This window comes from Lutra lutra, chromosome 9, assembly GCF_902655055.1.
Source record: "Lutra lutra chromosome 9, mLutLut1.2, whole genome shotgun sequence".
Classification (NCBI taxonomy): domain Eukaryota; kingdom Metazoa; phylum Chordata; class Mammalia; order Carnivora; family Mustelidae; genus Lutra; species Lutra lutra.
This window is the reverse complement of record NC_062286.1, coordinates 67,063,200-67,089,416: the sequence shown is the minus strand read 5'-3', so window position 1 is coordinate 67,089,416 and position 26,217 is coordinate 67,063,200. Positions and strand designations below refer to the sequence as shown.

General features: G+C 33.8%; 1 protein-coding gene across 7 annotated transcripts in view; it reads right to left on the bottom strand.

Moving 5' to 3' along the window:
- The window catches only part of CCDC88A (coiled-coil domain containing 88A), a 132,090-nt gene that overhangs the window by 9,650 nt on the left and 96,223 nt on the right, over nt 1-26,217 (bottom strand). For 6 of the 7 annotated variants that reach the window (XM_047744249.1, XM_047744243.1, XM_047744250.1 and 3 more), the window contains 12 exons: nt 25,597-25,761; nt 20,514-20,675; nt 18,701-18,978; nt 18,339-18,482; nt 15,654-15,840; nt 10,976-11,121; nt 7,835-7,927; nt 7,493-7,707; nt 3,941-4,024; nt 2,759-2,962; nt 2,089-2,160; nt 1,040-1,120 (listed from right to left, as the gene is read on the bottom strand). In XM_047744249.1, the coding sequence (XP_047600205.1) occupies nt 1,040-1,120; nt 2,089-2,160; nt 2,759-2,962; nt 3,941-4,024; nt 7,493-7,707; nt 7,835-7,927; nt 10,976-11,121; nt 15,654-15,840; nt 18,339-18,482; nt 18,701-18,978; nt 20,514-20,675; nt 25,597-25,761 (1,831 nt within the window). The remainder of the gene's footprint in view (nt 1-1,039; nt 1,121-2,088; nt 2,161-2,758; nt 2,963-3,940; nt 4,025-7,492; nt 7,708-7,834; nt 7,928-10,975; nt 11,122-15,653; nt 15,841-18,338; nt 18,483-18,700; nt 18,979-20,513; nt 20,676-25,596; nt 25,762-26,217) is intronic. The other variant, XM_047744246.1, reaches the window with a different exon arrangement.

Below are 26,217 nucleotides of genomic sequence, written 5' to 3'. Positions count from 1 at the left end.
ACTGAGCGTAAGAACATGATTATGTAAGTTAAAAAAAAAATCCTTTCTTAAGATCAGATATTTCAGCCCACTGCAACAGAGTTATAGCATTAATGATAAAATTACAACGGAGACAAAATGATTTTATAACACAAAAAGCAACAGAACACATGCATTCCTTATAATCTGACAATTCTGGACTATAGGGAATAAGTACTTTAGCCATATTTTATAATCTATTAAACAACTCCAGAATGCGAGTAGGCAGTATACCTTTAAGGGAAAAAGTACTAGTCAAGGCCTCTAGACATTTATGTAAAAACTTTACCTTAGAATGCATATTAAATTATGAAAAAATCTTGAAGTAATTTTTTATATAAGTTATGTGCATCCATTTGTCTGTTATACACAAACACAACTGTCTTCTTGAATTAAAAAAATTATTTCCCCTTATTTTGTGAATAAGTTAAACTAAAAGTATTTCTTTTTTTTTTTTTTAAAGATTTTATTTATTCATTTGACAGAGAGAGATCACAAGTAGGCAGAGAGGCAGGCAGAGAGAGAGGAAGAAGCAGGCTCCCCACCGAGCAGAGAGCCCGATGCGGGGCTCGATCCCAGGACCCTGAGATCATGACCTGAGCCGAAGGCAGCGGCTTAACCCGCTGAGCCACCCAGGCGCCCCGTGTATTTCTAAAACACTTCTGTAATGGGAGTTCAATGTACATGCCTCATGAGAAAATTAAGGACAACCATTTTCATGACGAAGACAAAAACATAAGAAAAATAAGGACCTAAAGATATTTTTGAAGTTAAAAATTACATAAAAATATTTTATCTATGAAGATGAAAAATGGCAACCAAAGTAACTGCTCCTGTTTTTACATTTATATACATTGTACATACTGTATGACAATGTATGAAGTATAAAATGTTTCAAGGAACTATGTTCTAAACATAGATGATTTGGATTTCATACTTTACCCCAGAAACGTCATCAATCTTCTAAATTATAAAATCTGGAAATAGATGGACAATATTAATAAATTTACCTACAGCATACCTTTGACTTCATGGAGTGAAGCATTATTGTTACTATTGCTAGTGGATGTTCTGCCACTATCAAGGCTGGCTGGTCTTGAAGCTAAATGAAAAAATCAGGAGACAGTGTAATAAAACTTCTAGCTAATGACATTGAACTTTTACATTCTGATCACAGAATGCTTTGAGGAAGCAATCATGCATACTTTCACAGGCTGAGCATGCCCAGAGTTGAATCTTACAGATAAGAGAGCAAAAGCATTTCCAGATACTTCAGTTAGACACTTTAGAATAAGAAACTTCTGAAACACTAGTTGAGATCCAAAGAAAAGAAAATAAAGGGCATATTTAGATTTGGAAGTGATTTCTAGATGGATACCAGAACTGTTTTGGTTGAGTAGAATGACATGCCAAAAGAAGAAAAGTGCTAGTGATTAGGTCACTTACAACAGATCAGACATGGAACCCTGCACACTGCAGAGATGCCACAAACAGGAGGAACATGAGCATCTGCAGTTAATATCCTGCATTCCTACCCATAACAAGGGCAGCAATTGCACAGTTAACACAACCCTACCCTGTTTTAAAATCCTGCTTATAGATGAAATTCTCTCAATATGTTATCCATTTATATATTAATAATTTAGTTTGGCAAGATATGGTTTTGCAGATCTCTCCAGAAACTTAAAAATCTGAAATACTCACCACTGCAGAACATGTGGTTTCTTAGAGTTCATCCTTTACTAACTAAATATTTTTTAAACTAATGGTAAAATGTGTTTCTCATAACTTTAACCTTATACCAAAACAGCAACAAAATCACCTGTAAGCATTGTGCAGGTATACTTTATAAATGACCTTGACCAAGAGAGACACTACTTAGATGAAGCAATAATCTTAAAAGGGGCTAAAAGGTATATTAGGTTTGAAGAAATGGTAGAAGTAGCTATGAGATGCAGGTTAGAGAAAACATGCTTGCTGGCAATGCCACATTCGCCAAATCAGTGCCAGAGCCTCAGCATTCCCATTCTGTATGGAATATGTACTCTCTAAGTAAAGTTCATATCTTACCATGAACTCTTGATCCCGTACTAGAATCATCACTAATACCTTGTGGACTTATGTCTTCAAAGGATGTAGTATCTACATAAAATAGCAAAATGGATATAAAAATATTTTTAAACAAAAAAACCATTATAAAATTTCATTTATGTAGATATGGATATTCTCTTTCAATCACATGTAACACATCTTGATTTAACATATTTCATAGACTTAACCAGAAACTGGAACTAAGAATAAGAAACAGAATAGCTGTGATGAATGAGAGTTGACTCGCTTAACACCAGAAGCAGTGAAACAATCTCCCCAAGGACCCTGCAAAGCAAAGCAAGAGCCGGGGTTGTTCTACGTGGTTTTGTTTGAAGTTGTAGTGTTTTTACATTTTTTTTTTTTAAGTTTCTATTATCACTTTTTCCCTTTCTTACTCTTTACTTGGCTTACTTTTCCTTTTCTTGTTAGTTAATTAGCTGTTTATTATGAAAGGCCTAGGAAAGATTTTAATTATTTGTATGATGTTTTAAATTTTTGAAATGATTTGAAAAGTCTCTCAAATCGAATCCAGACTGTTTTGGTAAATTATTTCAGGTTGTTGCTGTCAAAAAAGTACACATGGAAAAGTCAAATTAAAATTCCTGTTGCCAACAGTTACACCACAGTGCAAAGAGCAGACGGCCTATACCTTTATTATTAACCAACTGCTTGGATCTGAAGCCTGCAGAAGAGTTGACAGTTGAAAAGTTGATGGCTGTAGTAGAGAAGGCCATAGCTCCCAATTCTTTTCTCCTTTTACCCGTTGAAATATCATCAGGAACCTCCAAATTCTCAGTACTACCTGTCCACTGTCCTCCTGCTAGGACCATGGACTGCACCAGGTCATTCATGGCTGGGATGCAAATGAAAGCAAATGAATCAGCATGGTTAATGTATCTGCTCTTATTTCTATCTTGTATTATAAATGATCTGGTTTTTGTCTATGGATTAATGCAAGTGTACATCAAAGACTATAACCACAAGGTCATTTGAATTATGACATGCATTCAGCTGAATGAAATGAGTAGGCCAAAGGCTGATAAATTTCAGTAAATATTTTTATCCCACCTCCACCCCCTTTAAAGATAGGAAAAGGAATTTTACTCTGTACAACTGCCATGCTTTTGCGCAGTGATGTGCAATATAATTAGAAGCCTTCATAATGGGATTTGGTGATGACAGAAATGGAATGAATAAAGGTAAGATGGAGAGCAGTTCTTATACAGCATCATTATTGAAAATGACAAAGAGTCCTTGGTCAGAGCAGGTTACTGAAGAATTCATTTTACGAATCAAGTAAGTATACCATTCAATAAAAACCTGAAAGAGATGATATCCAAAGTGACATTTAATTTAATTATGTAATTACCCATACCACTTAAAAAAAGAGTATTAATATATAAAGAATGACAAACGTTTTCAAGGGTTATAGGCCATTTTATTTATTTATTTGTTTAATTTAGTTCATTAAGAAAATAAATTCCTAATGCTAAAGGTTTTGTTATATTTTAAGCAAATTTCTTTGGGGGAAAAATCTCTATGGCATAGAAAAAAGTTTCTTTTTTTCTGCCAACTTTTAGAAGGCACTGGAAATTTATATTACATGTATGACTAAACATATGTCATGTATATGTATCAGTGAACATACATATAATGGGAATTCAGTGCCATTTTGAAAAAAAAAAATTTTTTTTCCAGCTCCTTGAATTAGAGGAAGACTGCACTTTGCAAAATAAGAAAATTGGCACAGTCCAGAGAAAGGTTAGTGAAAAATTAGTAATGGAAGCCAGTGTAGTCATTTGAAAGAAGCTGAACTGTCATAAAGTCTTACACATGGAACGACGGTAGCAGGCCTTCATTTTGTCTTTATCCTTCGGTCTGTTCCTCAAAAAGGGCAGTCTTTTCAGTGCAACCACTTTAATGTCAGAGCATGAGGAAAAACAGAAACAGAAAAATGAAAGAAAAAAGGGAGAAGAACAGATGGGAGTTAAATGTTGAAATTAAGGACAGAAATGAATGTCTGAGTTTCAGCTATGTATGCTATACTAAAGCTATTATTCTCATGCTGCTGAGTGATAATGAAATATGAAATATGTACTTTGACACTTTAAAATACTTGGAAAGCACTGAAGACAATGATGAGGAACATATACTTTGAAAGCTTCAATTGGCTAAAGTCCTACAAATACAGGAACTGATTAGAAGTACTTACTGAAGGAACAGTTTTCCTATTAACTAGTTGTTAATAATAAGTTAATAATAATAAGTTGTCAATAAGTTGTAAAGGTATACCTTTAAAATTAGGGTTACTGGTGGGCCACAGTATACATGATGAAAATGTACAAGGCTTTCCAATTCTTTAACTTTTTAAATAAAAAGACTTCATCTTGGGAAAAAAAAAACTTCTTAAGAAAATGCACATTTTGGGCGCCTGGGAGGCTCAGCAGGTTAAGCCTCTGCCTTCGGCTCAGGTCAAGATCCCAGGGTCCTGGGATCAAGGCCTGCATCGGACTCTCTGCTTAGCAGGGAGCCTGCTTCTCCCTCTCTCTCTGCCTGCCTCTCTGCCTACTTGTGATCTCTCTCTGTGTGTCAAATAAATAAAATCTTAAAAAAAAAAAAGAAAATACACATTTTACAAGAGTATTCTATTAATATATATCAACAAAAACTAGGGTGCCCAGGGAATGTTTAAAACAATGTAAAGAAATTAAAAACTTTCATTATTTTCTTTAACAAAGGAAAACTTTAACAAAGGAAATAGGGAATTATTTTTTTGGGTTAATTTGAATTCTGGTGCATTATTTAACAGCACCAAGAAAATATTTATTCTTCAGAGCAAAGTCTTTCAAAAGATGACATGAGCAATTACATTCATTTCATTTTGCAAAAGGTTGACTACAGAAAAGAGAAAAGCTAGCACTAAGCTCTGTTAAGGCTAAAAGATAAGATAATGCAAGCAAAAACGGCAGATAAGTATGTATTTATAACATTTTTAGGTATTTTGAAGGGCTTTTTGGGTGAGTTTACTAAGAAAAACAAAGGTAGCACTGTGCAGAAAAATTCTATAAGTGAAAATTAGGATTATAACTACAGTAGGTATCATTTGCATAAAAATTAAAATGCTCACTAGACTCACTAACATTCTTGAGTTATATTTAATCAAAGTTCTTCTCCATTAAAGAGAATGCAATGGACATACAGCTTTTTAACTTACTTGACCACTATTAGGAACAGTCCTGATTTTGGCTTTTAATTTGACCTATTTCTTTTCTAACTTGGTAAACACAACTGTTTTTAATGATTAAAAAGAAATGAACTGAAAGTAATGTAAACATGGACACTTAGCTAAAACAAAGCTGAATGGTTGCAGCATGCACATGTTGTCTTGTTTAGATACTTCTGTTTCAACTGTTTTCCAAAGACTGCTTTACTGACAGACAGGATAAAAGGAATTTTAAATTTTCCAGTGGTGGAATGTGATCCTTATTATGTCAACTAGTTTGTAGATATACAATTTTTTTTTAAACAACATACTGAAATTCAGAGAACATTAGCATTGCTGGGTTTTTGTTTATTTAAAAAATTCTAAAACTGAACAACTGCAGGAAAGGAGAATATTACTGCCTTCTGATTCTTATTCTGGATGCTTCAGCAGGGAGTATGAAAGAATGTCAGCTTTATATTAAAAACAGACAAGTTGACCTCAAAAAAGACTGCTGTGCCTTTCTTGTGTTACATTATCATATCTGAATTGAAATCTTTCTTTAGGGTGCCTAGCTGGCCAAGTCAGGAGAGAGCATACAACTCTTGATCTCAGGGTTGTGAGTTCAAGCCCCATGTTGGATGCAGAGCTTACTTGGAAAAAAAAAAAAGAAAGAAAGAAAGAAATCAATGCCTTATGAAATATCTTCCTTTAATTGGAAAAAAATTAAGTAGACCTATTACCATATCTCATTTAATAAGATGTCAAATATTTTATATCTAAAGAAACATAAAATTGAATTATCTGGCATATTTTTAAGGTAAACCTGATGATTTCTCCACAAGAATATGCAAGGGATTTCATGCAGATTTGAATGATAAGACTAGATAGCAAAAGACCCAGGTAATGATAATCTTGTGTTGGGATACAGCATTTAAACACTTTCTTGAGATTAATACACACACACACACACACACACACACACATACACGATGTATGTATGCATGAATACTTATGGATTCTAGTTTTTAGGATGCTGTATTCTGAAATATACCCTATAATGAATGCCTCATCTCCTATCTCCCAAAATACTCTCTTTTCGAGGTAATTCCCTTGAAGCCAAACACTATAGTTTTTTGAGAGTTTTGAGAGTTGCCATAAGTAAAGTCTATCCCTGGGGGGAAGTAATAGCTATTTTGGCCTATTTACTTCAAAGGAATAGCAGTGAAATTATATAGATCTATTTCATATATACATACATATACATACACACAGACAAATACCTATTTTTTTTTTTAAATTTAGTGACTTTGGTGATAGTATGAGTGGATTCAAGTATCTTGTTTACATATTCTGTAAGAACATTGTTAGTAGTCAACTTCTTGGACATTTTCAAAGGGCCTAGCTTTGGATTCTTTTCTCTTTCTCTTAAAATATACTTCTTTAGACTTTTACTTTGCTCTTATTTAGTTAAGCACACAAGCAATAAAATAAAAATATTATGAATTGTATAGTTCATGTTATGGTGTGATACTATCATATTTGTAATTTAAAAAATTAAATCACAATTTTATATAAAAGCTTATATACATCAATTTTAATCAATCCTTTACCAAGCAATCCCTCAACAATTTTTATAACCTTCAGTTACTTCTAAATTACTGAATAACATTCTCTTTGAATTCATAACTGTTTTTCTTTGCTTCTCACCAATATAACTTTGCTCCAATTTGACACCAAAGTATATGAATAAAATCCATTATAAAATGCCTTATTATTCTAGTTACAAATAATTATCAAGATGAGCTCATAAACACTTCTCACTTTCTCTTCACAATCACCCTATGAAGTATGACACAAAGGTGAATGGTGTACCCATATTACTACAACTAGCAAGTAACAGAGATATTCTGGCTCTTATCTCAATGTTCTTTGGACACTGTTTAACCTCCCTGACTAAATGATGGTATTTCTGTGTTTGGTATTTTAGAAACACATAATACAGGAAATCATGCGGTATTGCAGTACACATGAATTTTATAATCATATAAAATTAAAAAGAAATGCATTCATCAGACTATTACCCAGAGGACTGCTGAAGTTATAAGTTAAAGAAATCTTTTGAAAGAATTCTAAATCAATACTAGAGATCACAAATGTTTAAAGAGTTTAAGCACTCACTGCTGCTTTTCTTGGTCCCCAAAGTTTGGCCATCTTCTAAAGAGTTTGAACCTACTGAAGAACTATCTTGACTATCTTGATGAGGGAGCTGAAGAAATCCTTCACTGGAGTCTGAGCGGGTAGGTGTTAATGTTAGAGATTTCTGACGTTCCCGATTAATATCTTTCTTAGACTTTATCAATTTTCTCATTTTTAGAGTAATCCAGTTGCCTCTCCTAATAGAATAATTTAAAAAACTCTTATCAGTCTTAAATTCAACATATAAATCCTTCAAAAAATTAAAAGACTTAACTTTCTTTTTTTTTTCCAAAGTAAAAATAAATAAAATTTGGTTAACAGTACCTTCTAGGAGGAGATGGGTCATAAAATTTGTATTGATCCATTATCTTCTCTTCTAATTTCTCCTTTTGTCGCCTTAATTCATTTAACTTATCACTGCAAAAATAAAAATTGCATTTTAGGACATGGACCATATTTTGTATAGTTATGAATATTTTGTGACTACAATCTAACTGCTGTCCAAACCATAAACAAATACAGATATTAGAGTTGACAACAAAGTATTAGGTATTAACAAGGGACTTTTTTTCAAGTTCCTCCTTTTTTTTTATTTACAAACTTACTTAATGAGAGGATATAGAATTTAAAATTCAATTATTTAATACAATTTATTTGAAGAAAATTTTCCGTATTATATTTTCATCATGACAAAGGAATTCTCTTAATGTTTTTTAATAGCTGTTAAGCGACATTAACAGTGGCTGTTCTCCTATTCTTGGATCTTTTAGTATCTCACATTGTGTTTGGAATGAAAGGTGATTTAATGTAATTTATGTAAATAAAAAACTACAATGTTCAATAGTCTGTTTATAATTGTAGATATAAGTAATCTTGCAACCACATCTTCATCAAACACAGACTTTTTTCCTTTATGGCAGAATTATTTAGGCTTAATTTACCTTTAGAGAACAATTTCCTGCCTTCAGCAATACATGAATACACTAGTTTCACCATGTCTTCATCTCATTTATGTCCTTGATATTACATAGGGAAACATCAAAGATCACAGACTAAAGTAAAATGATCTGAAAAACTGTGATGCCAAACTGCGATGTTGTTTAGTCAACCAATATTTAGTGATCATTTATAATGAAGAAGACACAAAGAGTATAAAAAGACAATAAGTAGCCCACTCTGCTTATAATACAATAGGAGAGAGAACAAATATACATGAGTATTACAATCCAAGGTAGTAGTGGTGCCAAAATAAAAGTACTGTGTTAAGTACAAAAGAAACTTATAAAAGGGAAAATATTTCTATCTTGAATGACCGAAGAAAGCCTCATGGAGAGAATGGCCATATTAGATAGACTGAAAAGATAAGAATGCTAAATTAAGCAGTTTAGTTGAGGGGAAGCAGTGAGGGATTTTCAGGTTTAGATTTTGCTCAATAGGAAATTAGAAGCTTGTAGGTTTCATTAAAAAGTGACATTATGAAATCTTTGCTGTAGGTACCTTAACTCCATGATGAAATAGTATCTATCAGAAAGGATGATAGTAAAGAAAGCATCCAGGAGGCTAATGAGGTAGTCTAGTTGAGTGGTTAGGATGAATTATGGAAGTGGGAACCAGAACAAATGGATTTGATTTTTTTGAAGAAGATGCTTTATGAACAGAGATTGCCAAGAGGTACACACTACAGCACAATGGCAGATATACCTCCCAAATGTCTTCTCTTTTTACCTGTTGAAATATCATCAGGAATCTCCAAATTCTCAGTACTACCTGTTCACTGTCACTCCTGCTAGGATCATGTGACAGAAGCATTCAGCAAGAACTGTCTGATATATAAGATGGATATTTTTAATTTAAATTCAAAAAGAATAGATACTAATATTTCTAAGTCAACTATACAGATACAATTACTGAAACTTTGGAAATGGATTACTCACCAAGGACCAGAATATTAAGATATTCTAAAGATATCCAAAGATAAAGCTTTGCATAAAGCCTTCACTTAAGGGACAGAAAACTTAAATGTTTTACGTATACTTCCTGCTTCTTAAGCAGAAATACCTCTTAAGGCAGAGAATAAAGGAACACATACCCCTGAAAGAACTGAAGGTGTAGTCGAAAGTGGCCAGCCACAAATGTGAAATTTCTTTCAAGTTTTGCATTTATCTTAAAAGCTCATGCAAATTCTTTTTGCTCCATAATATACCTGTCTGTTAATATAAAAATCATGTTCCCTGCCTCAAATTTTATAAGAAAACTGATGCTTCAAAAGATGTATGATGTATCCTGGTTTCATATGTGCCCTAGCTCACCACCATATATATCATGCCTAAAAGGCACAGATATATTATTTCATTTATTTCTTAGGATCATCTTGGAAGTAGACGTTATACCTCTATTTTAGAGAAAAAGAAACCAATGACCAAAGAACTAAAGTAACTCACCTATGGTCACATAGCTAGTGAGTGGAAGAACTGGGACTTGAATTAGGAGCTGCCTAATTTCAACATCCGTGCTATTTCTATTATACTATTGTGTTTTTCATTTAGGGAATAGGGGAATTTAGAAAAGGTAAACCTTGGTGCAATACAGGCCTATCCACTGAGTAGCTCAGGCCCAAATCCCTGATATTACCAGATTCCTCTACTACTAATGGAGATATAATTTACCAATATTAAGTCTTGTCAATCCTATCTCTTACATCTGGTATATGATCTTAACTACCACTGCTTGTGAATTATGATTCACTAGATTATTACAACAGTCTTCCTAAAACTTATTCCTTGTCTCTATTCTCAGGACCTCTAATCCATACTCTAAAATGCCACCAGTGCCTTTTAAAAAAAAAACAACACAAATCTGGTCATTTTACCCCTCCGCTCAAAGTTTTCAGCAACTCCTTTATATGCCATAAAAAAACCCTCTGTGAAGTTGTTCCTAAGTTTTCAGTCACTTCTCTATTGCTCCTTCTTCCTCAATTTTGCTCCAGCAAGAACTATTAATTTTTAGGTCCTATACCATACCGTAACACACCTTCATCGCATCTTCACGCTATTCCATTTTTGCCTCCTTGGCCTGGTATGTCTCCTCAGGCAAACTCCCATGGGTCTTTAAGTCTCAGCTTAAGCAACCATCTTTGGGAAGTCCACCTTGCCCTTGCCAGACTAAGGTACTCCTTCCCCTCTATCTGCTGTATTTCTAAGGCCTCCTATACATACTTCCATTGTAGCGATTATTTATTTGTATTTATTGCTTTATGTTACTAGTTTCTTATGAGCAGGACCTATGTGTTTTCATGTTAGTATTTCTGGTTACTAGCATAGTGCCCAGAACATAAGCATTCAAAAAAATGTATGGAGAAATAATAATGTTGAAAATTAAAAAAAAAAAAATTAGCAGTGAGTTTTTTTGTCACCAGTTGGCAATGATAAAATCATGAGTATTACTTCAACATTATTTGGTACCTACATGTACTGTCTTTGTTCAACATGAAAGAGATCCTTGCTTTCCATATTCTGCTCCAATAGTGTTCTGTTCTGGAGCATTAATGTCTGAATTTGATCTAGTAGATGTCGATTTTCTTCTTCTAAATTTCCTTTAAGTTGGCTGAGCAACTGTTTAAACACAAACATTTTTTTTTAAATCAACATTTACATTTAACATAAATCACCCCAAACATCTGAAAAATATACAGTCTTGGGGCACCTGGGTAGCTCAGTCAGTTGAGTGTCTGACTCTTGGTTTTGGCTCAGGTAATGATTTCAGGGTCAGGAGATTAAGGTCAGGGCTCCACACTTAGCAGGGAATCTGCCTGAGATTCTCCCTCTCCCTCTGTCCCTTCTCCAGCACCCACACACTCTCTAAAATCAATCAATCAATCTTTAAAAAAAAAAAAGACTTAGGTCTTCTGCTACTTGAACAATTAGGTGGTTGCACTTTGATCAGAACATGAATGATTATTTTAGTTATAATGAGAGCTAAAATACTAAGTTATGTGCTGTATACATTTTAAAAAATTCTTACAAACACTGCGTTTAATATATAATAAATTATCTAGTTCCAAAAACAGTTGCTTTCTTCAAAACTATTTAACTTATAGTCTGAAAGCTACCTGGCCTTCTATTTAAGGAGCTATGAAACCTTGGACAAGTAAATTAATTCTCTGGGCTTTAATGATCTCATCTATAAAATGAGAATAATTCACACCCCTGACTGTTGTAAGGATTAAATAATATATGTAAACTATCATGTGTCATGCCTTTAACACATAGTAAGTACTTAATATACCTCATTCTTTCCTCATCCACTGTTTTTTAGGAACCTTAGAAGTTTGTACATAGTTTTAATGGGTTGATCAAAGGGACTCAGGTAATCTTGTCAGTGGTTGGTATTACTAGCTGATACTACTGGTAGTTGGGTTGCCAACAGCATTGGGTGGCTTCTTTGTAGTTAAGAAACTGGAAATGTGCCTTAGTTAGGCCAGAGATTCTAGTAGAAGTCAGAAAGCCCAAAGTAGTGATTTTCAAAATTCAGCATCACTCATAGAAACTATTTAAAAATGTAGATTTCCAGGGGCACCTAGATGACTCAGTTGGTTGAGCTTCCGACTTGGTTAGCTCACATCATCATCTCAGGGTTGGAGATCAAGCCCCTGCCTGGGGCTCCATGCTCAGCTTGGAGTCTGCTTGAGATTCTTTCTTCCTTCCTCTCCCTCCCCCTCTGCTCCTCCCCTGCTTGCACCTGTGTAAGCACACACACACACATATAAATCTATATATCTATCTCTTTTAAAAATGTGGATTTCTGGGTCCTAGCATTCAAATTCAACCAGTCTGGAGTACAGCCCAGAGATCTACACTTAAAAAAAAAAGGGAAAAAAATCCCAGATATTTTGTAAACTCTTAAGATACAGAAAAGCAATACTGTGAATATCCATAAATAGCCATTTAGAGCTAACCATTATCACTATTGTGTTATATTTATCTATATATTGTTAAATTGAAACACAACATGTGGTAGATTCATTACAAAACTGAACACAGTTTTTCTCCTCCCTGTGTCTATACCCTCTTGTGCTATGACTTCTTGCTCTTACCAACAAGAAGTGGAATTTATTTTCCTTCTTTCTGATTTTGGAATGCCCTTGGCCACGAGAAGGAAGTGGAAGTGATGGAAGTTCCAAGCCTAGGCCTCAAAAAGCCTTATGTACTTCCACTTGTAATCCTGCTGGAGGATGAGAGACCACATGGCACAGAGAAAAGTTATGCCATCTGGGGCCACCCTAGGCCAGCCAGCCCTCAGAGTCTGTGCCAGTTCACTGCAGATGTGACTAAGATCAAATGATCTTGGTCACATTGATATATGCCATCAGCACATTTGCTCAGGCAATCCATAGATTCATGAGCAAAAATAAATGTTCATGTCCATTATCAAAGGTTCTGTGTTGTTATATAACATTAATTACTGTGTCAACAATTAATGAAACATATATAGAGAAAAGAGAACACAATTTTATGTAGCTACGACTCAGTGAATTAGCACAAAGTGAACATGTGTGAAACCAGTACCTGATTAAGAAACAGCTCATTAACTATATTCCAGAAACAAATTGTGCTGTCTTCTAATCACCATCCCTTCCCACGAAGATTAACTGCTATCCTGGCCTCTTATACTCTGGATTCATTTTTCCACTCCCTCTAAATCATGCTATTACACGTGTTAGCCCCTAGCCAAGGGTTAACATTTGACTTGAGTTGGGACTACCAGCCAGAGATAAGTAGGTAGCTAGGGCCCTTTCTGGTCTTTCCTGGATAGCTTTCCAGGCTACCAGTGTCAGGTAGGACTTTATCAAGACTCACTATAGCTGGATGTCTCATTTCCTGGACCTCCCATTTAAATTTTTGACTAATTTGCTGGTCTATTCCTTACCCCAACCAATATTTCCACTCAGACCATCTGAGAGTTGACCTATGACAACTCTCCTGGGTATGGGACATTTCTGTGCTCTGCTCAAATCAAGTCAGTCTGCTCTGGTAGCAAAGTTGCTAATTTTCACAGTATGCCCCTCATCTGAACTACTAGGTATTGGAATTGGGGAAGATGGAGGGGAATGGGAGAAATCACAAGTTAAAATGCCTCAGATAATCACAGCTCCTACACAAAGTCAAGCAGTTTTCTTTAATAAATGCTTCTCAATTCGTTGTACACCTTTACTGCAGTTCCAGAGTACTACAATGGTTGTTTTGACAATTTTGCCCAACTTTATTGTTTCTTGGGGAGTGGATTTGTCCTCCTCCTCCTTCTGTAAATCCATCACTCCAATTATATTTTATTTGCACTTTTATAAATCACAAGCATAATGAATGTTCTATACTTTCTGAGACTTGTTGGGTAATTAAATATGATTTTAAACTAATACTTCTTTCTATTGGTTTATCATTTCAGACAAAACACTTTAAAGTATTACTTTTCTACTCCTATTTCCCTTTAAAAGTTAGCTTAAGTGCCTTTTCTTAAAAGTGCCAAGAAATTCAGGTGTTAAGCTATATTCAAACTTCAATGATTTGGGGGCCAAACAATAAAATTTAAGGATTTTTTTAAAAAGATTTAATTTATTTCTTTGTGAGAGAGAGAGAAGGAGAGTGAGAGAGAGCATGAGAGGGGAGAAGGTCAGAGGGAGAAGGACTCCCCAAGGAGCTGGGAGCCCTATGCTGAACTCGATCCTGGGACTCTGGGATCATGACCTGAGCCAAAGGCAGTCGCTTAACCAACTGAGCCACCCAGGCGCCCAAATTTAAGGATTTTCTAAGGCTTTCAGTATCCTTTTAGACTTTAAAACTTGTTTTATCAAATCATCACAAAGAGCAGCATGGAATTATGTTAATAACAAAACTGTATACATAAGGCCAATGTCTTTTCTGCTCAAAACACAAATGGCTCCCCTGTTTTACTCAGAATAAAGTTATCTTTGTTAAAGGATGCCTATTAAAATTTCAATCTATATTCATTTATCCACCCTGGAAGTCTTCCTTATCCTTTTTGCCCTACTTCATTTTTACATGCACATAACTTATCTACCTTGTAACATACCAGATGTTGCAGACCAATTTTCAAAATAGAGTAGTATTTCCAGTTCACATGCTCTTGTAAGAATCTTGCCATTCTCCACCAAAAGGCAGAATCTACTTTCTCTTTCCCTTGAGCCTGAATGTGACTTTGACTGCCTCAATGAAGAGAATACAGGGGAAATGATGCCGTATAACTTCGGAGGTTTGATCATTATGGTATAGATGGCTTCTGTCTGGTTATCACCACGTTGTGAGAAAGCCCAAATTGGCCCTTGGGGAGACATCATGTGGAGAGAAAACGGATGCCTCCAGCTGGTAGCCAGCACCAACCACCAAACATGCATTTAGCCTTTCAATCACAGTTGCAAGTGGAACAGAAACAAACCTGCTCCACTGTCCCTGTCATTCTGATCCACAGACCTGGGAGCCTAATAAATGCTTGTTTTACACCACCAAGTGTTGGAGTAAAGTGCAATATATGTTATAAAACATTGAAAAACTATATATTCCACCTGCTTGTTGTGTTTATTGTCTATTTCTTTCCGCCAGAATCTAAGCTCCACAAAGGGAAAGATTTTTATCTTTTTGGCTTATTTGTACATGCCAGGTGCTAAGTAAACATTTTTTCATTAAACAAGGGCACAATTTCACATTTTCAAAGTATGTGGGCACACAAGTTTAAACTAATAGTAAACAATGTTGAAATCCATAATAAAAGAAGTTTTTATGAATTATTTGTGAATTTCAATTACCTCTGACCAATTCTCTTTTTTTTGTTAAGATTTTATTTATTCGACAGAGAGAGACACAGCAAGAGAGGGAACGCAAGCAGGCAGAGTAGGAGAGGGAGAAGCAGTCTTCCCACAGAGTGGAGAGCCTGACGCGGGGCTCGATCCCAGGACCCTGGGCTTATGACCTGAGCAAAAGGCAAATGCTTAATGACTGAGCCACTCCGGTACCCCACCCCTGACCAATTCTTTTAGAAATACCCAAGCAAATATATACTGCTATTCTCATTTTAATATGATTATTTTTCAGGCATGTGTTGATTCCTAAAAAAGAAACTTGTCAAAGCTCACCTCACACTGGTTATTTAGCTTGGTGGATGTGATGTCCAATTGTTGGTATTGTTCCTTTAGCTTTGAAAATTCAGCTTCTAATCTTGTTTGTTCCAGTTTGGAATTATTTAGAAGAGTTTTCAAGTTTTTATGGTCAGTTTGTAAAACTTCAGTTTCTTTTACAAGCTGATTATATGTATGATTCAACCTATAATTAGAAATCATGATAGAAAGAGAATTAGATTCCCTTAATAGCTTTCATTGTAATTACATAATGTGAAAATGCTGTGGATCACATTCAGACATACTTAGAGAATATATCGGACTCTTTAGCCAGTGATTAAATTCATCAAAAATCTGTTTCTATTCTGTAAAACTAGAATAGAAAATTCAGACTAGTCTTCCCTTGAAATCTTCTAGCATGTTGTATACTGCATGTGGCTCATAAAAGTATTTTTCCCTCTATGTACCCCCAAACTTTTACAATGCAAAAATTATTTTTAGTTTGGGAGATGAACCGAAACAGGATGGAATTGTTAATTTACTATATTGTACTACTGAAACTAATATAAGACTATATGTTAACTAATTGGAATTAAAATAAAAACTTAAAAAAGTAAAAATAAAAAACAGAAGAGGTACATAATAAAATCTGGTTTTAAATATGAAAAACAAGAATAAAAACAAAAACAAACAACAAGAACAGGACACAGCCTGGATCTGGCCCGCTGAGTTGGCTCTAGTTTAACGACCTTTATCTTATGGCATTAAGAAAAAGAATGGTACTTGTTCAGAACATCTAATAAATTTACTTCAACTCAATACCCAAAGAATTGAGTCAGTTTACAAGAATCATAAAATAAATAACAAAAATAATATATTTTAAAAATCAAGGCTTGGTAAAAAAATTAAGTGGCAAGACCAGAAACATACAGAAAATGTTCCATAAATAGGTTGAATCCATGAATGAATGTATGCCATGAGTTATAACAGCTGGTTCGACCTCACTGAGATACAGATAGCTACACAATATATCAATACCTACAGAGATCAAAGATTTACCTACTGATGCTTCATGGGGGCAAGATATGAAGAGATACCATATACAATGTCCTCAACATCATCTCTAAGGCAAATGCTAAAATGAGATCTTTAAGAGAGTTTTTTTACACTGTCCTTTAAAGCTGAGAACATTAACATCAAAATGTAATTCAGTGAACACAATTCTAAAGAGGCCAAGACAAACTAGTCTATGTAAGAAACTTTGTTGGTTTGGCATTATCAAAGATTAAAACTTAGGTTACTTAGAGAAATGGGCAAACTATTCTTCTTGAGACAAGTCTTCACAAATAACCTTTTTTGGTGTAAGAGCTCTTTCGGGTTTTACTTAAAGCCTTCTCTTGCCTTGCAACATAGACGTGAATACATAAAAGCTGGGACAGAACAGCTTTTATGTATTTGAGAGATAGAAAATACTCAGAACCACCCTTCCCTTTCAAGCCTGCAGAATCTCCTAATTCAAGATCATCATGCTCAATTTTTTCTCATCATGGAGGCTGAGTTCTTTCTCAGAAGGCTCCTCAGTAATGAATAAATTTATTTATTCATTGACATGAAATGAAATTGATTGAAATAAAAAAGGCCTCTAATTAGATTCCTAGAAGGCCTACCCAAGCTCACAAACTGTCTCAGTTCATTGTGAATCCCAACAATGGAAAAAGGTTAGGTTCAAGATGGAACTTTGATAGTAAGTGCCTTCTCCAATGTTACGTGTATAATGAAAATGACCCTGTCCTTGTATTCTGTAACTTGTCACAACTTGGTCTTCTACTGCACATACCGTAAAGATACATCCTTCTTGATTCTAGCTTGGTGTAGAGCTAATTGAAAGTTCAAATCCCCCAATACACTATTTCTAGTTATAACAATTACTAAATTAAAAACTACTGAGCATGGAAATAAAAATAGTTCTAGAAGCTTAGGGATTTTTTTTTTTTGTAAAGGAAAAGAAATACAGTTCTAAAAATGGATTATATTAAATTCATAACAGGACAAATAGTCAATGAATGATCTCCATTTGAATTGTGTGCTGCCTTTTAGCACTTCAGCTACGGTTAAGTGTAAGTGCAATGCAAATGTGTAGACTGCTTAAACTTTCGTAAGGTTTCTAAAAACCTTTATATATATACCCTTATGAAGCAGATTGACTAGGGGTTGACAAGTTTTGATGTTCCCAGGGTTACAAACTAAAAAATATCTGCCTCACGGCAGTACGAGACCATTAATAACTAAGTTAAAAATAAGAATACAAATCTAGGAAATTGGAAGCTGTTAATTTATAAAAACTTTGAAAGACAAGAACTGAGATATCACACTAGCCAAGACAGACAGACATAAAGAATCATACTTCATTACATTCTGTCACAATAAAGCATATAAATGCTATCAAGGTACAAAAATTTCATTATAAAATGTGGCTTAAAAACTTAATTAGTTGAATAAATCAAGAGAGAAACAGTAGGTGAAAACAAGGGATCTATGTTTTCAAGCCATTTTATAAATAGTTGCTTGATTTTGTTGGGTAATTTACTTACTGCTCTGGAGTCCTTTTAAAAAATTCTAAGTTACAGATGGTACTGCAAAGGGGCAGTATACACTTCAGGTGTAATGAATAATACAAAACTAAAATACATAAATATTTATTACCTATCATTTTCACCACAAAGTTTCTTGTATTCTGCAGCTATAGTCTCATGGTTTTTGTTTTCAAGCACCATTTTTTCCTGTTCTACTTTCAGTGTTTTTTCCAAATCTTCCAATTGTCCTTTCCGTTTTAGTAACTGATTGTAACTGGAAAAAATATTAGGTATTTGTTTTATAATATTTCCTTATAAAAAAGAAAATACTTTAGCAATGAAGAAAGAATAATTTATTAGTAAGTACCACATTAAACATGATACATAAATTTCCTATGTAAATTATTTTAGATCATTTTAACATAAAATTTATTATATTATCTAAAGAAAACTGGTTTTAAATTAACAATACAAGAGAAGATAGTAAATTACCGATCTTCAAGGTCTTTATGTTCCACCTCGAGATTTTTGTGGGCAGACTTTAGAGTTCCATGCTTAGCGATGAGAGACTCATACTCTGAAGCCTGACGTTCATGAAGAAGTTCCAGCTTTTCATGATCTTTGATCAGAGAATCATAGAGAGATTTCAGGTCTTCTCGCTCTTTGATTACAGCTTCATTTTCATTTTCTAAGGAAGACTGCTGGATTAGGAGTTGTGCATTCTGGTTCATAAGTGAAGTACTTTGGGAATTAAGGGTAGAATTTTCAACCTGTAAGAAAGTATACTGTTTATCAGACCTAAGAAAAATAGTTATCTTGTTCTTCTAGAAGATGCGTATGTGTTTATTACAGATAAAATAATTCTCCCGTGTTAAAAATTATTTAAAAATAAAATTCTAGGTCTGCCTGGGTGGCTCAGTCAATTAAGTGGCTACTTTTGGGTCAGGTCATGATCCCAGGGTTCTGGGATCAAGGACCGCATCAAGCTCCCTGCTCAGTGGAAAGCCTGTTTTCCCTCTGTCCACCACTCTACCTACTTGTGCTCTCTCTATCTCTCTGTCAAATAAATAAATAAAATCTTAAAAAAAAATTCTAATGGCAACATAAAAAATGTAAAAGATAACAATAACTTAAGGAAGCACTACATAAATCACAGCAGATAAAGTCATATTATACTGAGAAAATTTGGTTTTTAGTATTTAAAAGAACAAACTATAATTTAATATTATTCATTTATATTATTTAATTTAATATCAATATAAATTTTATATTGATTTAATAGTATTTATATTATTTAATTTAATATTCTTTTGAGATGCATATCATATGTACGTTTTGTGTTGAATTATTTTAAATGAAGGTGATTAGAAACAACTGTATTCCACTCATGAAAAAGTACAGAATTTAAAATGCTACTTTATCACTTTCTAAAACTTAAGAGGTAACAGAACTGAAAAATTACTTGTGAAAATTCAACTGGGAATTTTCTTAGGCGTCTACATTATATTAGTATATGTTTTACTATTTGGAAAAGAGTTACAGAAAGAACTTTCAGATTCAGAGATGGGATTTTTTTCTTTGGCTCTTTAAGACATTTAAAAGAGTTGTACTTTTCCCAACCTGATCATTCTGTGTGAAAAGACACTATAGCATTAAGTGCAAGATGGATCCTCTGCACTAAGGAAAAGTCTGAAGACAAAACTTTCATGCTGTGTTGTTTCCTAAGAACCAATAGGAAAGCTATAAAAATGAAATAAACAATGGTATTTGCAGTCATACTCCACAGCAAGGGTTCCTACTTTAGCAATTACAATCAACTTGTGTGAAACAGGTGAAAAGGCCATTAAGTAAATTTAAGTGAAATAAAGATAAAATTATATTTTAAATAAATAAGTATTTCACTTTGTTTATTTATTCTTTTCTTATGCCAGGCCTTACTGGCTGGGGCTGCTGCCGCTCCCCTGGCTCCTTGTGTAGCTGTCAGGGGCTCCACTGTAGTCCTGGGTGTGCCCATAAATATTTTAAATAAAAATTTTTAAATATATTTTTATATATTTTAAATAAAGATAAAGTTAGCTTTATTGTATTTATATGCATTGAATGAATTTATTAGTTAATATTTAGAGGCCCTGATATTTTAAAAAATGTTGATATCTGGAAACCTGAATAACATTAAGTTGATATATTTTAATTTATCTTCCATTAAATTCACTCACTAAGAAACAATGTTACCATGTCTAGTTACCCTTTTTTAAAAGCATAATTCAAAAAGCTGGTTGCATATCCCCAAATATTACATTACAACCTGAAGCTTTGCATTCTGGGTTTGAAGAGTAGTATTCTGCTCCTGTAAGGACACCGTCTGCCTCTGAAGTGCAAGAATCTGAGCCTGCAAATTATTGTTCTGTGTCTCCAGTTGCTTCAGTTGAGTTTTCAATGCTTGCTTCTCTGCTTGCAGGGTAGCATTCTTAATAAAGAAAACACACATATTTTTAAAAGTAACAAACATACTTCTGTTTAACAGATATTAGAATTTTGTAACAACTATTACCATTAAAATCCAAAACAAAATCCCAACAATCTTGAAAGACTTAAACAGTTCCCCTCTATCCCAAATTGTAAAGAGAGAGTTCATCAAAGAGAAAGAAAGCACTAATACCAAAACCTTACTATTGTGTCTTTATACTGTCTGCTTTATAATGTCCAAAAAATAAAATATTCCATTCTTCATATATTAACACAAGAAACTGGAATGGGTTTATTAGTTATATGGTTTTCATGCTGTTCAAAAGTATGTGGGACTGTGTCTAGCTAATGAAGTGCACATTTTCTAACTGCCCAAAGGCAAAAATACATACACAGGTGAGTGTTTCCCAGGGGTAGCAGCAAAACTAATTATTTTAATAAATACAAATTTGGAAGAGAAGCAGGAACAATTTTAACCATGTGTTTAAAACATTTAGTTCAAAATTGACCTAACAGATGTTACATATTTTCTTTAGAGATTTTTTTTTCCCCATAGTATAAAACACTTACTAAGACTCTATTTTATCTATAGGACTTCTGGAGCAAAGCCAAACAAAACATACAATTTTCAATTGTCCTAGTACATTTGACCATATTTCAATTTTATAGTTAAACAGTGAATTACTATGCAAATCACAGATCATTATTAATTTAATTTGACAGATATTAAAATGTTTGTCATGGATATTATATTTTTAGGGTTACTTCTAAATAACATTTCATAAAAAATCAGCATAAAAATGTATAAACAAAGAACCTCTGGAAAACTGAAAAAAAACGTTACATCCAAAAAGGCCAGAATTTGTTGCATATAATTGCAATATGCATAAAAAGTTACAACTGAATCACAACATATCACTTTTATCATATCTACATAGGGGACAAAGAAATCATTCATTTTATAGGCTTTCAAAGTTACATATACTACATGTCACTGTATAAAAGGCAAGTAATGATTTAACCCATACATTTTATCACAAAATCAAAGGTGAGGAAGCACAATGCTTTAAGATGGGTTTTGATATTTTTTACTTCTCTTGTGTTCATTTATTTGAATAAAAACGGTGAAAAAATTTATACTGGAAAAATAATACTGAACGCTGATATATTTATATACCATCTTGATATACCAAAAAGTGAACCATTTTTCACTTACATATATTAGGTGCTACTATAGTTAGCTCTTAAGAAACCAAAAAGTACAAAGCTCTAATGACAAGTCGGGGTATCTTTACAGTCATAAGAAAAATTCTATAGTCTATAAAGAATAAGAGATAGAGTAGAAAGAATATCTCAGAGCAGGAAAAAGAAAAGATTTATAATGGAAAAGTTAGGAGGTCAGTAAATATACTGACAAATGCACCCAAATTATTGGTGTAATAAAAGGTTAGCAATCTAATAAACCATTACCTAAAATAAAATGGCTAAAAAATGACAACCAAGTAACTTTTTCCAATAGAAATTTATGAAGTCAGTCAATGGGAAAAGAGATTTACCTTATAGCACGTTTACATACCAGCAAAATTTTCTGAAATACAATTATTAACCCAAGTGATGGAGGTTTGTATCTATGTGCATATATATATATATACATATATATATATATATATACACAGACATACATATATATGTAAATCACTGAATATTTAAAATAGGTATTCATATACGGCTGATAAACAGAAAGATTATAAAATAGCTCACTAATAATTTAAAACATGAAAATTAAAATACTTTCTTACTGCTTTAACAAAAATTAAAAGGCCAGTAATATCAAATGTTTATCTAAAAAAACAGGTAATCTATTAGTGGAATTGAAAACTGATGTGATCTTCAAAGGCTAACATGATGACACCAATTAAAATTACACAGATATATATATATACATATATGCATACACAAACACCCTCTGGCCTATAAATTCTGCCATCAGGAATTTACTACCCCATGAACATACTATACATGGATTTTCATTGCAGCAAAATCTGAAAATACATTTATTTAAATAAATTATGGTAATATCCACACTATGGAATAGTAAACAAAATGATATGATCTATAACTGCCTAAAATAGATCCCTAAGGTAACATAATTGAAACATGCAAGTAAAAATACTGTATAGCATGAATCCACAGATGTAAATTTGTAAAAGAAATATACTTCTAGACATACAAATGGCCAACAGACACATGAAAAAATGCTCAACATCACTCATCATCAGGGAAATACAAATCAAAATTACAATGAGATACTATCTCACACCTGTCAGAATAGCTAAAATTAATAACACAGGAAAGAGCAGATGTTGACAAGGATGTGTAGAAAGAAGAGCCCTCTAATACAGTGGTGGGAATGCAAACTGGTACAGCCACTCTGGAAAACAGTATAGAGGTCCCTCAAAAAGTTAAAGATAGGGGTACCTGGGTGGCTCAATCATTGAGCCTTCAGCTCAGGTCATGACCCCAGGGTCCTGGGATCAAGTCCCGCATCAGGCTTTCTGCCCGATCAGTGGAAAGCCTGCTTCTCCCTCTCCTACTCCCCCTGCTTGTGTTCCCTTTCTCACTGTCTCTCTCTGTCAAATAAATAAATAAAATCTTAAAAAAAAAAAAGTTTAAAGACAAACTATCCTATAATCCAGCAATTGCATTACTAGGTATTTACCCAAAGGGTACAGAAACACTGATTCAAAGGGATACATGCACCCTGATGTTTATAACACTATTATCCACAATAGCCAAATTATGGAAAGAGCCCAAATGTCCATCAAATGATGAATAAGAAAGTTGTGCTATGTATGTATACAAGGGAAAATTTTTCAGCCTAAAAAAGAATGAAATCTTTCCATTTGTGATGACATGCATGGAACAAGACAGTATTATGCTAAGCAAAATAAGTCCGTCAGAGAAAGACAAATACCATATGATTTTACTCATATATGGAATTTAAGAAACATTAACAGATGAACACAGGGGGTTAAAAAAAAAAACAACAACAAAAAATGAGGCAAACCAGAAAGCAGACTGTTAACTACAGAGAACAAACTGAGGGTTACTGGAGGGGAGGTAGATGGAGGAATGGATGATATGTCTGATGGGCATTAAGGAGGGCACTTATGAATCACTAAACCCTACACCTGAAACTAATATTATACTACATGTTAACTAACTAACATTTAAATCTTGGAAGAAAAAAAAAATTTTTACTACTTTTTTTTTTTTTTTTAAGTAACTAGGCTCTAAGCCCAGCATAGAGCCTAACATGGGAATCTGAACTCACAACCCTGAGATCAAGACCTGAGCGGAGATCAAAAGTTGGACGGTTAACCAACTGAGCCACCCAGATGTCCCAAAAGAAATACACAGATAAGTCACGAACATTCTTCTGGGAAGACTGTTTACAGTGATTACTTCTGGATGAGGAAGCAGGAATCAACATCGTAGGAGATTAATTTTTGGCATTATGGCTTAAAGTTTTCAATTCATGTTATATTAAAACATAACAACAACAACCACAACTATTTTATCTGTTAGTATATAAATTTTCTTAAGTTAATTCATCTTTGAAGGATGAATGGTGAATTAGCTTGATTACCTTTTTTTGACAAATATTTCTCTAACTTATTCAGCCAATATTTACTGTATCAGCTATCTATCAGGCTTAATTCTACATACTGATGGCACAGTGGTTTAAAAAGAAGAAAAAAAGAAAAGAAAAGCCCCTGCTGTCAAGGAGCTTTTTTTCCAGTGGACAACCAACAAATAAATAAGCAATATAATTTCACTAGTGAGAAGTGTTATGAAAAAGAAACTTATGGCATGAAGTGTTATGAAAAAGAAACTTATGGCATGATAGTGAATTGTTTAGGTTGAAAATAGCTACTTTACTGGGGAAAGGGGTCAGGAAAGATCTTTTGCAGGAGATATGTGATATGAAGGTTGAATGCCAGTCATGTGTTCCAAGTAGAGGATCCAAACAAATCTCTGGAAATATGAACAAATAGAAAAGGCCAATAGGAACAAATAGAAAAGGCTAATATGACTTCAGTTGATTTACTTACATACTAGGCACTGTTTTGTGTTTTCTAGGTATTGACAGATAGTAATAATATCTCAAGGTTAATAAATAGAAGGGGTGGGGCACCTGGGTGGCTCAGTGGGTTAAAGCCTCTGCCTTCAGCTCAGGTCATGATCCCAGGGTCCTGGGATCGAGCCCCGTATCAGGCTCTCTGCTCAGTGGGGAGCCTGCTTCCTCCTCTCTCTCTCTTTCTCTCTGCCTGCCTCTCCGCCTACTTGTGATCTCTCTCTGTCAAATAAATAAAATCTTAATAAATAAATAAATAGAAGGGGTGAAGAGTGGTGTGGTCTAAGACCAATAATAGAGGCAGGGCAAAGGCAGGAATGATCTTGAAGGACACTGAAAAAATTGAATTTTATTCTAATTGGAAGGGGTAGCCATTGAATATCTTAAGTAGAAAAGTGACATGACCAGGATTATGTTTTAAAAAATAACTCTGGCTACTATAATAAAAATGGGTTTTAGATTGGGCCAGGAGTAGAAGGGGGGAAGCCTGCCAGTCAGAGGCTATTCTAAAAATCCAGATGAGAGATAATGGTACCTTAGACTAGAATGGTAGGAGCAAAGATGGGCTTGGATTACATTTTCACAACAGAGTTGACAAAGCTGGCTGATGGACATATATGAAGGTGATGGAGAAAAGTAAGTTAAATTAAATTATTAGTTCTTTACTCTTTTACTATGAATCAGTCAAGAAAGTATAAACTAGATTAGATAAACTTCCTAAGTTATATACATAATGATACTTCTAAAAATAACCTTTTCCTACTAAAAATTTAAAAATACTTACATTTCTTTCTACTTCAATTAATCTGTCTTTAACTTTCAGAAGCTCTCTAGTTGTTTCTTGACTTTCTCGCTCCCATTTATTATCTTCACCAGAAGCTGGAGGAGAGCTCTGTACCATTCTTTCTTCATCTTGTCTCTGTTTGAGAGCTTCATAATTCTTTTTCACCTAAAATTTTATTTAAAATATGTTAATGGGGAGAAAAAGAATCACCAAAGTTATCACTTCTTACAATCAGACTCTGCAATGGTCTGGTGAATGTGAAAGACACTATTAAAAAATGTGATAAATAATATGTACGATTATCACTACTATCATGATCACAATTTATGCTTTGTAAACTGCAAATTCTTTTCTCCTAGAAAATTTAAATACACTCTGCTTATGTGCCACACTCTAATAATATATGGGCTATACTCTTGTAATAATTTCAGATCCTGTTGCTTATGATGAAAATATCACTAAAGAATCGATTAACTGGGCATAGACATGTTGCTAAATATTAATAATTATTTTGACCCATCTATAGCTGGATTTAGAAATTTCAGAGATTCCATGTAAAGGTCAGATGAAGACTTGACATACGTAATAATTCCTTCTAAAAAGATACCTAAAGTTGAGGAA